Genomic DNA, 16,918 nt, shown 5'->3' with positions numbered 1-16,918 from the left:
TTTCCCTTGCTTAAAATCAATGTGACTATGCAATTTTTAATAACCTTATTTATCCGTTTATTTACTTATAAAATAATTTCATTATTGGTTTCTTGGGTAAGATAACTTCTTACAATAATCTATTATGCTAGTGAAAACTAAAGGGTTTTCTTAATCATCTCTCACAATATAAAGAGCACTGAATTGCATGTAAATAATTTAATACAAGACATATTTTAATGAAGATTTTGATAGGAAGTGAGGCTTTTCCTTAACATAAGAAGAGTGACAGCAATCCTTTCTTTTCAGTGTATAGAAATCTGTTTATTCAATATCCAACACAAAAAGATATTTGAACTTAAAAATACCAACTCCATCTGTCCTTTACTGTGCCATCTACAGGCTGTACATGGAGGAATGTGCCATGCATACACTGTTCTCTCTTTTTCTCATGATACAGACAGAACTACTACTTGTCTTGGGGATTTGAGCTCCACTATTGTTAAATATGTCTCCTGACTTCTGTAGCTCTAAGAAGTTTCTCTTTCCTTCCTGTTGTTTGTTTTTGTTTTGTTTTGTTTTGTTTTACATACATATGAATCCAAAGGGTTTTCTTATATATATATATATATATAATCTATGTGCACTTTTCATAATTTTTAGGAAGATATGAAAATAACGCAATTCAAGCATACTTTCACAAAGTAGAACTTTTGGCATTCTGTGTAGAGTAGTGTCAGCATAGCTATTTATTCCTGTGTGCCATTTTTAATGCAGTACCATATATTTTCCTGAGCTGTTTTAACATGGACACATATAGACAGATATTCAAATGAGAACCCAACCTAAAGCTTGTGTTTACGGTATCTTTCAATTAAATAACCCGTCTTTCCAGTCCTATATGGATACTTGTAGTCGAGTAAAACTTGCATGTATTCTAATTTTATCCTGAGAAATAACCTCTAGATGTTTCAGTACAGGTAAACCAAACAAAAGCAAAACCAGTAGAATGTCATTTTATGATCGTTAGTTTTGGTTGGGTTTTTTTTTCCCACACTTAACTAATATAGACAGCTCTAAATTATATAACCTGTTTATTTGTGTTTGTTTCCAGCACCATGTGGAGGGCAGTATACTGGATCAGAGGGAGTGGTTTTATCACCAAATTATCCTCATAATTACACTGCTGGACAGACTTGCCATTATTCAATAACTGTCCCTAAAGAATTTGGTAAGAATTTTTTCTATTGATTTATCAATCATTATCATTGTCCTACTGTTCAAATATCCTTTATGTGTAGCAACGACCTTAGGTTTACATTGTATTGCAAATTATTTATAAAAACAAAATATATTCCTGACATAGAAAATTATTTACTTTTGAAGTGAAAGGCTTTAACCTTTTACTTCAAAAGTAATCAACTGACTTTAGATAAGACATCTATGTTTGCTATGTAAGCATATCCTGAATACCTTAATTGTTTACATTAATCATCATCATAGGATCATCATTCATTCAAGCTTTCTGCAAAGTAAAATCAGGTGTCAGAAAACAAGCTCTTATATTCCTCTTACATTTTAACTTTTTATTTTTCATGTTTTGACAAGGGCAAGATGAGTGGAATCACATTTGTTAAAGATGTTCAGTGGAGGGAAGGGAAGCAATTCTACATGAAAGTACCAGAAATGTTTGTGAAAAATCACAAAACTGATTATTTCAATGTGTCAAAATACTGGGACAGAATCTCTAAAACTCAAGCAATTGTATGTAAGGTGTAGTTTTCTGCAAATCAGGTTTTTCCTAAGTCTGGACAAATAGCAGTAAGATTCATTTTACTACTTATTTACTGAGAGGCTGAATTAACAGCAAATTAATGCATTTGGTACTTTCTGCGTACAATGAAATCTGTAAGGACTCAGTTGTAAACAAAATATAAGTGGCTAGAGTGACAAAATAATATTTTTATGGACTTGGTTTTACTTCATGTTTCTATTGCTACATGATACTTGAATTCGGTGAACTATTGATATTTAGTAGTGAGATGTACTAGTAAATTATTTATTAATACATTTGAAATTATGTACAGCTGAAGTGCAAAATAAATGTAGCAATATGTCAAAGCTGGTAACACACTGGTAATTTTATTATTTGATCAGATTTTATAGCCTTCTGATAAAACAAGTACTAATGCAAATTTAAAATTTGACAGATCAATAAATTTTAAAAAATCTTCCTCAGACTGAAGCCAGGTAAGCGACTAATCCTGTGTGGTAATAGATGGTCCTTAATAGTTGCTACATTTGGCAATGTAATTTTGGTAGAAACCTTTCTGTTTAGATATTCCATTTTCTTATTCTTGTTGGTACCTAAGCAAGAAGATTTGTTTGACTGGGGGTCACATTTTTGGTGAAAGCATGATTTAATACATTTGGTTTTAATTAAATATATGGAAATAATGAAAACAAAAAAAATATTCTTGCATGTAAGTTTAGTGCAGCTGTTTATCATGTTAGACAATTATATAAGTTGGAAAAGTTCATGCAGGAACTCATTAATAAATAAGACAGAAATACATCCTTAAATTCGATTTTGAAGACTAAGTTCTTTTATCTCCTCTCCTTTTTTTTTTCCTTTCTATGCTTTTCTTTTTCTTTTTGTTTTTTTTTTTCTTTTTTCTTTTTTCTTTTTTTTTGTAGTTGTTTTTGGACAATTTGCCTATTTTCAGACAGCTTTGAATGATGTGGCAGAATTATTTGATGGAGAAAACTCTCAGGCTAGACTTCTTAGTTCTCTGTCTGGATCCCACTCAGGTAATTAATACAGAAAAGAAATATACATTTCTTACACAGCTCAGTATGGGAAAAAAATAATCAGGAGAATGTTACGAACTTACTTCGGCAATAAAGTTATTTGAACAGGATGCTAAGGGAAATGGAATACCCTTCTAAATCTTTGAATCAACACATTATTGTGGAACATATGGATAGGTAAGAACTGATCACTGGAGTGAGTGTAGAAATAGTTGAATGAAGTTCTCAGATCTCTATGTAAGAGGGAAGATTGGATGGTATAATTTTCTTCTCTGACCCTAAACCTTTTGAAATACACATCTACATATTTTGAATGGCTAATTTAAACACAAATTACTTGTATTTACAAGATGCAATTATCTGTATGCAAACATGCACTTAGATCAGGCCAGCTGTTGCATTCAGGTAATGATAGCAAAATGTTGACCTTGTGCAATCATAATTAAGCTTATATGGATTTCAGCATGGTCAAATTTCCAATGTATATAATTCATATATAATGAATGTGTTCATCTTCAGTGATATATAAGTATATTTTTTATATTTCTGCAGCTATGAGTGTGTTTGGTCAAACACTTCTAGTATTTAGGGGAGTTTATATGTGAGTTTAATATTTTTGCATTATAGGGCTATTCATGGCTTCTTGGTTTTTATTTTGAATAATTGGAGAAACACTTCATAGGAAAAGAATTTAACATATCTATTTGATTTATAGTAAATATAGTATTACTTGAAAAACTCAGCTCTTATTTTTCCCCTGGTGAATCCAGAGGAGATGACATTTGAAATTATTTGTGTCATAATAAGAGCTGACAAAAATTTAATATTTAATTACTGATAAGAGTACAGCAATAAAACAAAATCAATTTTTTAAATTTAAAAGACAGCCCATCCCAGCACCAAATTTTACTGCATCAAACTATCATATAAACATTTAATCTAATGTCTTTTCACAGCAGACATTTAAAAATATTTGAATTTAAACTTCTGATTTTTATTTATTCCTTTTGACATATCTGATTTACATTGATTCAGGATAGGATTCTCCTACGTGGAATCATGTATATAGTTGCAATAATATAAAATTAATCAAAGGGAAAGTATTATATACCTAGTTATATACGATATTTTAAATCATCATTCATTTCTATAGAATTTCATAAAATATGAGTTTACACAGTCCAGGGAGAATAAAATCAGTAGTCATATGTACTGGAGTTGTTGTAGAAGTACTGTAATTTTGTCTATAGTGTTTCATTATTGAACTTTGATCATGAGTCCTGATAGATATGTCAGGAAAGGAGATAAAGTATATTAAACATTTTTATTAATCCTCTAATCAGAAATTAAATTTGCTATGCCATAAGAAAGTTAATGATGTAATATCTTTCATGGGTGACCATATATTTTATTGAAGGCACTACATAAAACAAGTCATGGGTTTGCTCTCCCTCAGTTCTAGTCTTGAAATGGTAAACATACCATGAAGATCCCTGTGGTATTTTTCAGATACTTTTAATTGCTTAATGTTTTTGCAAGAAAAATTAAAACTCTCAGTCACAGAAAAGCGTTAACTAAAAAGTCTTCCAATAATTTTGGCCCCAAGTGGCAGCAAGATTCTCCAGTCAGGTGGTTTATTGGAGCTCTATTTCTAGTTTCTGCAGTGAATTCCAGAAGGTTTATCTTGTTGAATCATGAAATCTTTTTATTCTGGCAATGGCAAATTTATTTTGTACAATGTTATTAAATATACAAATGTATTTGTACATGTATTAATGTATGAGTTTTGTACAACATTTTATTTAACTATAGAAAACATGGAACTGTGTTTTCACGGTATATTTGCGTATTGAAGAGCTATGACTGTTGTTTCTGTTTTGTGTATTTATTTTCTGTTTCCATTTGTAGGAGAGACATTGCCTTTGGCTACATCCAATCAAATTCTTCTGCGATTCAGTGCTAAGAGTGGGGCATCAGCCAGAGGCTTTCACTTTGTTTACCAAGGTAAACAAGGCCACTTTTGTTGCAAGACACTGGTGCCAATTTCATGAATTGTATTTTTAATTCTGCATAAGTCTTAATGTATTGCTTTAAATGACTGTAGTCTTTTTCCAGAGAGCAGGGACTTCTCCTGATGGCAGACTGGCTTCGTAACAGCAGTTTTCTGTGTTTATACTGTCTAGCCCCACAGACTTGAATATGTCCAGCCTTTCTCAGTAGTCAGCAATCCGTTCCTCCCTTACTGCTGACTGAGATCAAGGGGTTTCAGAGTATGCTTAATTGTATTAGCCTTTCTCAGTATTCCCAGCTGATTTTTCAGGAGTTTTTGTTCAGGCTGCTAAGGATTCTGTCTTCTTGAAGAGCTCACAGAGAAAATTGCTGCGGAAGAGACCCTCAGGCCGTTTCAGTATTGAGGGGTGGCTGGGAGACCTGCTGGTCTGTTTGTGACCCAGCAGAACTTGAGACATCATGTGTATGTCTGCACACTGCAGCTGAAATGCAAGAACGACACGGCATGGCCAAGTCTGTTAGCATTCTGCTGGGCAGCTGACTGCACTTAGCTGATCCATGACTCTTGCATGCGGCCTGGTGACACCTGCAGCATTGCTCACAGATTCACTGCCTGCACGGGCAACAAATGCAGTCCCAAAGGGATTGACTTCTGGGCAGTTCACTGGATGTATTGCATACATACCCAGTAAGCTTAATGGGACAGTCATTGCACACCTTTACTAAAGTGAAGTATAAAGAGTAGTTTGGGATAGTTTTAAATAATAACATTAAGATTCCTAGATTCCTTTTTCATTTTTTTTTAAGACTGAAGCATGGTCCTAGTTTGACGCAACAAATAAATGGTGACATGGTGCCGAAATCGCCCTCCAGCTCCTGACAAGGCGCCGAGAGTGGCGGCTCTCTGACCAAGACTGCTCTGGGAGCAGCAGAGCAGGGCTTGCTCTCTACGGCACAATGGTGTGCTGAAGCACCAAGGGCAGAGGCAAGAACGAGCGAGAGATCTTCTGTATAGATTCCAAGGTGGTTTATTTCCAGGAGGGACGAAAGACACAGAACATCGGTGTGCAGAGACTCTTATACCGTGGAGGTTCTGGGGGAGGGAACAGATTTTTAGCCAATAAGGAGACGACAGTGGAGGAGTACAAGGTGGGGTTTACAATATGTAAACCAATGATGCGCAGGGGGAGGGGAACAGTCTGAACAAACCAATGGCACTTCCAGTAACAGGGGATTTGCAGGGGATTTCCAGAGGCAAGGGGCTGGTCTAAGATGGGATTGACAACTCAGTAGGAGGAGAGACAGGGAAAAGTCTGGATCAAGGGGCAGGACTAAGACAAGATAGACAACTAGGTGAGAGGATACAATTTAAGACTGCACCAACATACAGAGGGGAATGGAACAAATCATTATGCATAAAATCACACCACAACAAATGGAAAGAACTGTCTTACCTCAAGAATCTTTCCACAGTTGTAAGAAGCTTGTTAGGAGTTAGTTTTAAGCCTTCTGACTCCTGTGTTTATGAAAAATATCACCATGACTGCACATGCTACTTTGGATACATCTCAAAATATTGTTATCTACCGTTATTACACATCAAAAGCATCTTACACACACTTGCATTAAAACTTATCATCCAAAATTACCTGTAAAAGAGGGAGACTAAACTTCTGGAATTAGAAAAGAGCTTTCAGCATTTGAGTTCTTACCCATTTGCATATGAATGACATATTTCTGTTTTATCTTGTAAGTGTTAACATCTAAAGTGTTACTTTTTGCTGCTTTTGAAGAATTCATAGTGATAAAACCCCACAATTCTATTAGCTGTATATATATATACAGAGATTGCTACTGAACAGGAAGTCTCCGGGTGAGCACAATGCTGTGCCTCATTTCAGACATTTATGTTTTTAGTAACTGTGAGAAACAGATTTTAACAAATGAGAGCACAAAATGAGGCTCAGTGTGAGAGTGAGAGACTTTATTTGTCTCAGAAAAATCATGAAGCTATTTAAATACCATGGGATTTTAATATTTTTTAAAATATATCTTAAGAACTTTACCAAATACAGTTATATATGTATACATATATTGGCTAATGAGTTAGCAGTATTTAATAAGCTCTTTTTGAGATGTTTTTTCTCTTCTTATAAAGCATGTGATGACACTTCAAACGACCACCTACCTGCTAGCCTTTTAAGTACTTCAGAAATGACATCCACTCTCACACTGAACACAGTAATCTGGTCTGCAAAGTCAATAATTTTATTTATTGCCCTCTATTTCAGGTTGACCTTCCTTATTCACTTTTCCACCGGGCTGATTTCAATTTTGTTTCACAGCACTGTGAAACATTTACTGAAAAATGGAGGATAATTACTATAGAAAATGGAATGCCTCTCTGATACAGCTGGAGAAGTCTAGGTTGGCAACACTTTAGGCAAAAGCTAAAAGGAAGGCTCAAGGGAGAAAAAGTTATTACTTGCCTTATTTCACATTCTGTTTTGAGCAACTGACAGACAGAGGCTTTAACTTCTGATTCAGATTTAATGGCTTTTGCGATGTCACTTTCTCAAAACCTTCTTTTTTATCTGGATATGGCATCTATGACTTAATTTCTTTTCTCAGATGATCATATTTCCTTGTAGTTAATGCAATAGGTAAAGAGTGTCTGTAATATGAGACTGAACGAATATTGAGTCTTCCAAAATATTAGGTCAGGTATGTTGTTATATGTTAAGAACAATCACATGTAAGAAGACTGGGATTTTTTTTTCAGGCTTTTTTATGCTTGTCTTCCTTCTATGACATCACCTAAGCAACAAGAGCCTATATTTTTATATAACCCAGGCTGCAGCAGTACAGAGTTCCTTCCTTAAAAAATAAAGTAATTACCTTTCTACTATCATAATTTATGAGGTTTTAATATTTTTCTTTTTTTACCTGTTATATAATACAAAAAAAATACATTTACTAGTTTATTAGGTCAGTTGAGATTTTAAAGAGGATTATTAAGAAAGTTAGTATATTAGGATGAAGAAGATGAAGGGAAATAAAAAAAGCATGTGACTTAAACAATCGAGTTGATCTAATTTGTGACACGAATAAAATGCACAGCCACACACTGACTGCTAAATGTAATTAAAGAACAGAACTAGGACTATTAGTATTCCTTTTTATATGTGCTACCATGACACATTATGTCCTGGTTTAAAACAGACATCCTGGAAAGGTGATTGATGCTCTGAGCCTGCCAGTGTTCAAGAGGGATCTGAAAAATGACCTTAATAACATGTTTTAACTTGGTCAGTCCTGAATAGGAAAGGCAGTTGGACAAGGTATTTGTTGTAGGTCTCTTCCAACTGAAATAATCTTGGAGGCATTTCTTCTAACCTGTCAGTTGTGTCACCTCTTAGAGAAACAGACTGACTTTCCTAACTTTTTATAGGTATTAGAAGTTTTACTGCATTTTTCCATGGACTATTTAAATCCCATTTTAATCAGCGTGCAACTGTCTCACTTTGTTGTTATCTGTAGCTTGCATTACATCTATTCTTAAGGCAGTTCTTTTTAAAATGCAGGGGGAGAGGAGGATTAAAGAAAATACTACCTCATGGTGATTTTGTATCTTTAGCTCTTTAGCACTTCCGTCTCACAGTAAACCATTAACAGAGTATTAGTAAAACTTCTGAAAAACTGAGCAAAATGTCAGTTTTAAATGTAATTGAGTGTTTCTTGCTGGCAGTAGAAAAAACTGATACAACTGCAGCCATGGATGTTTGTGGCTGTCAGGGCTGATCTCAGTTTTTAGTCTGAAAAAGTATTTCTGGTATGTGAACTAATTTAAGAGTGCTAGTAAACTGCCCCTACATTTACATTTACATCGGAGATAGCTTGCTCACAGGGAAAAACTTTCATAAGGTAATATTATAATGGAAGCAGATGATCTGAAATTCTATGTTGAGAGGTGCTAAAAGGTTTAGTTACACAAAAAAGTAGGGATTACTATTGCATGTATGAAATTTCCCAACGCTATTACCGAAAGTTATAGGATGTTCTTAAATCTGACCATTAAAAAGTGTCCTTTGCCTGCACAGCTGTTGTAGGGATACTACAGATGTGGTTGCTAGGCAAAGGTTAGAGAAATGGGAAGGATTTTTTTTTCTATAGTTTCCTCCCTTTTAAAAAATGGAGTGCAAAAATACATAGGAAAAGATGGTATTCCCATAGGAGGGTGAGAAAGAGTTTCTTCCACACAATTAATGGAAAATACTCCAGAAGTGATGCTGAAATTTTCAGTCAGGTCATGTAGCCTCTTAGGTAAGACATATAAGCTTTGGACATGTCTGAAGGTACAAGTTTAACTAACAGGTGGCTGAGGTGGTGACCTGTGTGGGAGGAGCCTGTGAGCTACCATGTGCCATTCACAAACAGTGTCCTGTGAAGCTGGTATAAGCAGTCTCTCAGATGTCAAAATTCCCACTGGTCAGAGGAACATGTGGTGCCTGTTCTCAGAAATGTTTGGGAGTGACAGCTGCTTTGGGGCAGAGATGCCTCTGGGTGTGTGCTGCCAGAGATGCTGCTGGAGGGACTGTTGGAGGCACTCTTGGAAAGAGGCGCTCCCTGCCAAAGGGCTTGTACCTCTAAAGGTACTGTGGGTTACACCTGCTGGAATGAGAACGCCTCAGAGGGGTTGGCAGCCCGTGCAAGCACTATTCTGCAGTAGGGGACTTGAGCAACTGTAGACCATGGATGACCCACACTGGAGGAGAAACATTCAGAAACAGGGTGATTTGGAAACCTGAAGAAGCAGAAAGGAGGAGAAGGATGAGTAAAATGCTAAGTACATTGGTGGGGGATGTGGGGGAAAGCAAAAAGAGAGCACATACCCCAACTTCCTGTGCTTCCTTTCACCTCATTGGTACAACAAAGATGGACACAAGGAAAATGAGAAAAAGAAGGGGAGGATAGATGTTTGAAGTTGAGCCTGGTGTGAATGAAATAAAACTGTTTAATTAACTTGGTTGATTGTGTGTGTCCTCTTTCTTTTGAGTTCCTGAATCACTGATAAGAAGTTTCTGTAAAATTGATAATAAATTAAGCATAATTAAGTATTAATTTCCTGAATCAAAACTGGTTTGTCCACAACCATGTACTGAGCCCTTTGCTGTCACATAGTTGTGAACAGTTTATCTCATGGCCAAAATGCCCATTTGAACAAGCAGCCCTGACCACGGGATGGATTAATGGTTAATTCCATGGCAAAAGCTGTAGTTACAGGCATATGGCAGTTGTGAGATTGGATGTGTGAGCAGCCATCATGACATAGGCAGTTGTAAAGTCGTCATTTATTCCAGTGTAGTCATTATACAATATCATGGAATAAAAAGGTTTGAATAAAATAGTGCTGGTACAGAAGACATGTGGGTAGAGAAAAAGGTATTAATCCCAAAAAAAGAGCAAAAAGGAGCAAGCTGGGTCAGCTGAATTGACCTGGCAGTCTGCATCTGGCCTGCAGGTTATGATCAGGAAGAACTGTGACTGTGTGAAATCCTTGAACTATGGTTTCATCATTTTCCTTTCACAAGTGCAGAACGGTTTCCTGCCATGGTTAGAACTGCATGCATTAACAAGTTTCGTAGAGCATCTGTGTGATACTGAGGTACTGTTGAGAACCTAATCACAGATTCCTATTTATCTGAACAAAGGCAGGCGTATTAGGTTTGCTGAAACATAAGTTGTGTGTTTAAACTGTGTAAGGCATTTAACTATTTTAAGAAAACCTTAATAAAATGGATTTGCTTTTGTTCTGCCATATTGTGCATTTACCCAGGAGTATGCTAGTTTAACTCTGACCATTCTTTAAATCCTGTGTACATTTTACAGCTTTCTGTAGCTTTCAAGGTTAAAATCTTCTGCAACCAACCAACATACTGATTTCGAAGAAAAATACGTTATTGTATCTTTCTAACCTTGTCGGACGAATCAATTCACTGCACATTGATAAAAAAGATAATGTATTTTTCTGTTATTGCTAGTATTAATTATTTCTAAATCTTCATGGAAAAAGCTTTTCTTTACATTCAGTAATACTTGGGCAAACTTAACTGGTATATCTGGTGGCAACGCTTAAACTGGGAGAACATAATGTAATCATAAATGACAACTTTCAATGTTCTGGTAAAATGTGTTGTATCTTTAATGCTAGATTTAAGATAGAATTGATTTCAATTAGTGTTCCATATCTAACTTGTTAAGAAATGTTAATTTTTAGAGCATTTACATTAAAACATAATTATGTTTCTGAATAGAGCAAATGACAGTATAAGAAACAGGATGAGTGTAAATTTATCAATATTAAAATAAGTGTGTATAGGTTCTATTCACCTTGTCTTTTACTTAGTGACCAGGGTAGCTGAACAGGCGTGGTGGGGGTGTGTACAGTTGTGCCCATGAACAGCTAGAAATATCACTCTTCCTTCTTACGGGTCAGCAAAAAAATTTAAACATAATGCTGTAAAATAAAACTAAATATAGCTACAATTCTGTTTACATTAGTAAGCCAGAAGAACAATGCTTGAAAACTTGCCAGGAATAAAAACCAAGCTGATGAAACAAAGCTTTTAAACATACCACTCACACAGAAAAATTGCATGTATTTAATGAGATTATTTTTAATGTACCTTGATTTTTATATATGGTAAAACATAGATGATATTACACACAAATTATACCTCTGTCATTTTCTATGTAAATATTTTTAGTTTGTTTTTAAATTGGTATTTACCAGCTAACTGCAAAATGAAATGTAGTAAGAACAAATTTGATATACGAATAATATGCACAATAGCAACAGTCAGTAGGTATAAAAAATACCAGTTATCAAGAAGAGTTTATAAATAATGAAGCCAAAGGGAAAACTATCCCATGGGCTTCTAATGAATGTTATTATTTTACTCTTTATATATTGCTTGCAGTCTTTTAGCTGCTCTTTAATCACATCAGGTTTATGGATTTCCAGATATTATTGGTAAAAATAATTGTTGTCAAAAGAAAACACTGAAATAGCCTGGAGGGTGTATTGTTATTACTTCATATTCTCCAATGTGATAAATCAAATATTTGTAAGATATTATGTTGTTTGATATCTCATTAGTTACACCATAAAATTTTTCTGGGCTTCTAATGAGAAAGTTCTAACGAGAAGCCAAAGGCTCCATATTTATTAAGTGAAGAAGGTGGTAGATGTAGGATCCTGTCATTGAAGAGGGCTGCAGAAACACCCACTGATCTTCTCATGCCTAAAGCTGTGCATCCAAAGTCCAAAGGTCTCCGAGCTGCCATGGCACTCACGTGACTGCACACAGGCACAGCCCAAAACCACGTAACAGCTAATGGCCATGAAAGCATCAGTCCCTTCTTGGAGAGTACAGGAGCAGGGCAAGTAACATGAATTAAGCTCTGTCCAACAAGAAACAATCAGCATTTTTACTGCTCTGTATTTATTTTATTATTATGACTGTCATTTGTATTCATGACTTTATATTTTTCTCTCTTTATACAGCTGTTCCACGCACAAGCGATACGCAGTGTAGCTCCGTTCCAGAGCCCAGATATGGAAGGAGAATTGGCTCTGAGTTTTCCGCAGGCTCTGTTGTTCGATTTGAGTGTAGCCCTGGCTATCTGCTGCAAGGCTCAAAAGCCATCCGATGTCAGTCTGTACCAAATGCCTTAGCTCAGTGGAACGACACAGTACCAAGCTGTGTAGGTAAGCAATTGCACTTACCTTGGCTGTTCTGTCGTGTGTCTCTGAATTAGGATTCAGGAATTGTTTCAGAAAATAGTATTTAACCCAAATACTCTCTCTCCTTTGATTAATATCAGTCATGCCCAATTTAAAAGAGCAGTTTTCCATATCAAGAAATAATTGAGTACCAGCTGGCTCATAGGCAGTATATTGTTTCATATAATGACTTAGATTACAAGAACAAGTGTGATGCACATTTTCTTGAACATTCATTATTTTCATGAGTTATCTGCAGCTTGAAATACAGGACAGAATTTAATTCTCTGAAGTGTCTTTACCTGTTTTATTACACAGTACTTGCTGTGTATTTCTATCACACATAGGATAATGATTTCTTTTTTCAAGCAAAAGCATAGTGTACATTGAATAATGATAGCATTGTTAAGTAATTTTCTTTAGTCTGTCAAGAGACGTGCACTGAAATAATGCTTAGCACTCCAAAGATTTTTGGCAAATATTGAAATGTTTTACCTTCTCCCTATTTGGATTTATATCCAAAAGTAATTGCTGTTCCTGGGAATTTACTCTCAAATTAATTAGAGTGTTCCAAAAATAAATATAGGCATCCTATTTTCTGTGTATTCTGGGAGGGTTTTTTTTTAATTTTTGTTTTCTGTTTTCTTGAACCTTAAAGAAAAAAATATTCAATGTGCTACACCGCTTTATCAGCTAGATTCAATATTGAAACTATCCTCAGCTGTGGATAAATTCACATGATTTCTGTCAATCTTGATTGTGTTTAGTGCCTTTACAGTACATGTCTTTATAGTAAATGCCTGTGTTTAATGCCTTTACAGTACAGTAAATGTCTTTACAGTTTGTTGTTACTCTAAGATAAGACATGATTAGTCTCTGCTGCTGGCCTGTTCTAGGCCACACACGTGTAAAATGAAGTTCATTTCTGAATTGTTTGTTCAGGTAGATTGTATCTTATGTTTAATATCATTAATATATTTTTTGACAAGATGTATTCTATGTTCAGATGATTGCTTCATGTCTATGTGTTTATGCTACAAAAGCAAATTATCATAATTATCTTGATCTTAGTGAAATTGTTACTACTTCTGTGTTCTTTAAAGTGGCTTAAGTAGTGTCATAATTTGTGATAATACTTTCTTTCAGTGCCATGCAGTAGGAATTTTACTGAGCGCAGAGGTACTATCCTTTCACCAGGTTACCCTGAACCTTATGGTAACAGCTTGAATTGTGTGTGGAAAATCATAGTGACTGAGGGATCAGGTATTCAGGCAAGTCTGTATTCTGTCAAGCATGAAATATAAATTGTTTTGTTTCTTTATTTCTCTAAAAATTTCATAAATAAGTAATCTTCTAATTGGGGGGTGGGCTAATTGAAATATTAGTACTTTGGATTTCTCATTATTGTTGTTTGGTTAGCTTTATTTTATGTTACTTTATTTTCACATGGGGGTATGAATGAGAAGTAATTAACAAGCAATTTTCTGTTTTAATTGTGTAGTATATTGAAAACAGGTCCTGATCCTTCAATCTGATATGCAAATACCAACTGTATCTGCTACAGTATTACTGAGGCCCTTGAGAGCTCTGAAGCTATCTTGATTATCTGCTCATTTACACTTTGAGTAATTATTTAAAATTATGCAATACACATGCAAAATCCTTCTTACTTACCTTGTGTCATATTTTGTAAGAGTTAACACAATGCAAAAAATGAATATTGATTTTTTATTTATATTCTTTTCACTGATGTGTCTTTTGTTTGGACCTCTTTTTAAAAAATTTTTCTTTGCTATGTGTTCTCTTCTTATTTTGTTGGTTTTAGAACATTTAAAAATGCATATGGCTTGTTGGCCTAAAAAATTCTGTGTTCCTGTTTTATAGATCCAGGTCATCAGCTTTGCCACTGAACATAATTGGGACTCCCTTGAAATATACGATGGTGGAGATATGACAGCACCGCGTCTTGGGAGCTTTTCAGGTTAGGATATGGCATGATTTAAAAATACAGTTTTATATAGAGATTTGTATGTGAGAGAACACGTCTACTTGCTCACACATATAGACAAGGAGTATGTATTCCATCATTTCTGATATCATTATGAAATGTTCTTGGTTTTGTGAGGAGACTTCAGGTGATGTAAACCTGTCAATATTCACATTCAAAGAGGTTTTTAGAAGGAAATATGACACTAAAATTTTTAACTTTGATTAATGGAATTTAGTTGATGACACTTCCAAAAAAATCCTTTCTTTTATCTTTCCTGCCCTTCCCATAGAGGAGATACAGTGATGTAAATTGGCACTGACATTCAACAAGCTTCCTTTGATGGCTTTGACTTATCTTATTAGCCTGCCTTTCTTATGAAAAAGATGAAGCGTTCCATCTTCATCTGAACTCACCAGACCTTACAGAACAAACCAAATTAATACAACTGGGAAATAACAAAACCAGATAATTAGTTGTTTAAAATGTACATCAAGCATACACACTTTTTCTCTTTTTATATGAGACTTTTTTTTTAATAGAAAGAGTGTATTCTGTTAACCAAACCAAGAGAAAGGGATTAAGTCATGAATAATAACCCAGACTCAAGATTACTGCTCTGATTCTGGTGCAGCTAAAGCAGATGGATTCTTGCCTCTCTGGTGATTTCACAAACTTTTACAGTATGAATGTATATTGGATTAGTTAATTCATTAGGAAATGAAGATTCAACAGAAAAACTTACTGATGAACACAATGGCATAATGTGTGCATTATCCCTTTGGTCAGTTAAGGGCAGCTGTCCTGGCCATGTCACCTCTCAGATTCTTGGCTAATTGGTGGGATGGTGTGAGAAGGCCATGACACTGTGTAAGTGCTGCTCAGCAATTCCTCAAACATCCCTGTGTTATCGATATGGTTTTGATCACAAAACCAAAACCCAGCATCATGGGGGAATGGTTTCCTCCCTGTCAGGGCAATGGTGGAGTCAGGGGTCACGGAAAAGCCAGCTTGCATTTTGAGAAGGACCTTAGAAAGCCAGGGCATCCTTTCCACACCTCATGATTCAGCAGGTGTTTGAGTTTGTGTTCCTGACAAGACTTATGTGAAGGTCCCTTTCTGCTCAGTGGCACCAGCAGCACAGCCTGGGCAGAGAGAATCCTGATCTTTGCTGCTTCCTTGGAGATTCCAGGATCAAGCTGGTTTGAGCTGCCGGGGAATGGGTGGAGGCATCTTTGTCTCTTATTTTCATTGTGTCAAGTTCTACAACAAAAAAACCCAGATGAGTCCCCGTGTGTGCAGAGACCCCTCAGCTCCCGTCTCACCCAAGAGGACCTCAGCTCCCTACAGTGATTAACTCCATCCCAGCCAGACCCAGTCAAAAAGATTATAATATTATATATTAAATGCTAGTAACAAGGCTGTATGTTAAATTGTCGATAAGGAAAATGAAATTATGAAAATTAATCTACTTTTGGGAATGAATTATGTGGCAAATATATCAGATCGACTGGATAAAGAACAGATGAAACCATGCATTTAACAATATTCTTTTTAACAATACTCAAAACTCAAAATACTTCCTTATTCTGCAAAATAAGTGTGTCATCATGCTTTAGGTTAAAAGCCTTCCCAATTTGCAGGGAAACTGAAAAAGACAGCTTTTTGTATTAGAAATATTTAATTGGAGATAAAGTAGCGTGGATTTATTGTGGATTTGGCTCTTGTATAACGAAATGTCAGACCTAAAATGAAGAACTGCAATTTTTCTGCATGGGAAAGAATATGTAAAGAGGTCCTGAAATCTGTTCTCAAAACGGAACCAATGATGTGACATTGAAACTGCATTCCAGGCACGATTTCATGAGTGGTAAAATTTCTCTCTTACTAAATCTTTTATGAAACCATCTTCTGATTCACTCTCTGTGGATTCCTTTGTCTTCTAAATACACATGCAAGAGGTAAAGGTGTACAATTACGAAGAACTGACTAAATTGTGCTAATTATGTCAGAGTTGATTTGGAAAGATGAATTCACTGAGTCTGTTTCTTTTTGGCCAGTCCATAATCACTTCCAAGATTCCTGGATGACTGAGATTACTTGTTTGAGCTCGTTGTGTGTTCAGTGCAACCCACTTCTCTATATAGCGTTGGCTGCATGATGTGTGGAGCAGATCCTTCTTTAGAACAGATGCATATATATGTTTGTGTAGACATAGACAGAGAGAGAATACAAATACAGTAGCCATTGAGGTTGATGTCTGGAGAATCTACTCTTGTGACGGTAGTTAAATATAGGAAGAAATTAGGTAAGAATGTGATCCATGCTGTATGCTTCTGCTAATC

The 16,918-nt window shown here is 35.5% G+C and overlaps 1 protein-coding gene across 1 annotated transcript in view; it reads left to right on the top strand.

Annotated features, from left to right (window-relative positions):
- CSMD1 (CUB and Sushi multiple domains 1) overlaps window positions 1-16,918 on the top strand; it is a 1,074,318-nt gene that overhangs the window by 911,633 nt on the left and 145,767 nt on the right. Inside the window, exons 31-36 of the mRNA XM_063389341.1 lie at window positions 1,094-1,210; window positions 2,677-2,790; window positions 4,699-4,794; window positions 12,368-12,571; window positions 13,733-13,857; window positions 14,471-14,567. Coding sequence (XP_063245411.1) covers window positions 1,094-1,210; window positions 2,677-2,790; window positions 4,699-4,794; window positions 12,368-12,571; window positions 13,733-13,857; window positions 14,471-14,567 — 753 coding nt within the window. The remainder of the gene's footprint in view (window positions 1-1,093; window positions 1,211-2,676; window positions 2,791-4,698; window positions 4,795-12,367; window positions 12,572-13,732; window positions 13,858-14,470; window positions 14,568-16,918) is intronic.

This window comes from Prinia subflava, chromosome 2, assembly GCF_021018805.1.
Source record: "Prinia subflava isolate CZ2003 ecotype Zambia chromosome 2, Cam_Psub_1.2, whole genome shotgun sequence".
Classification (NCBI taxonomy): domain Eukaryota; kingdom Metazoa; phylum Chordata; class Aves; order Passeriformes; family Cisticolidae; genus Prinia; species Prinia subflava.
The sequence above is the reverse complement of the archived record's forward strand: the minus strand, read 5'-3'. Positions and strand labels throughout refer to the sequence as shown.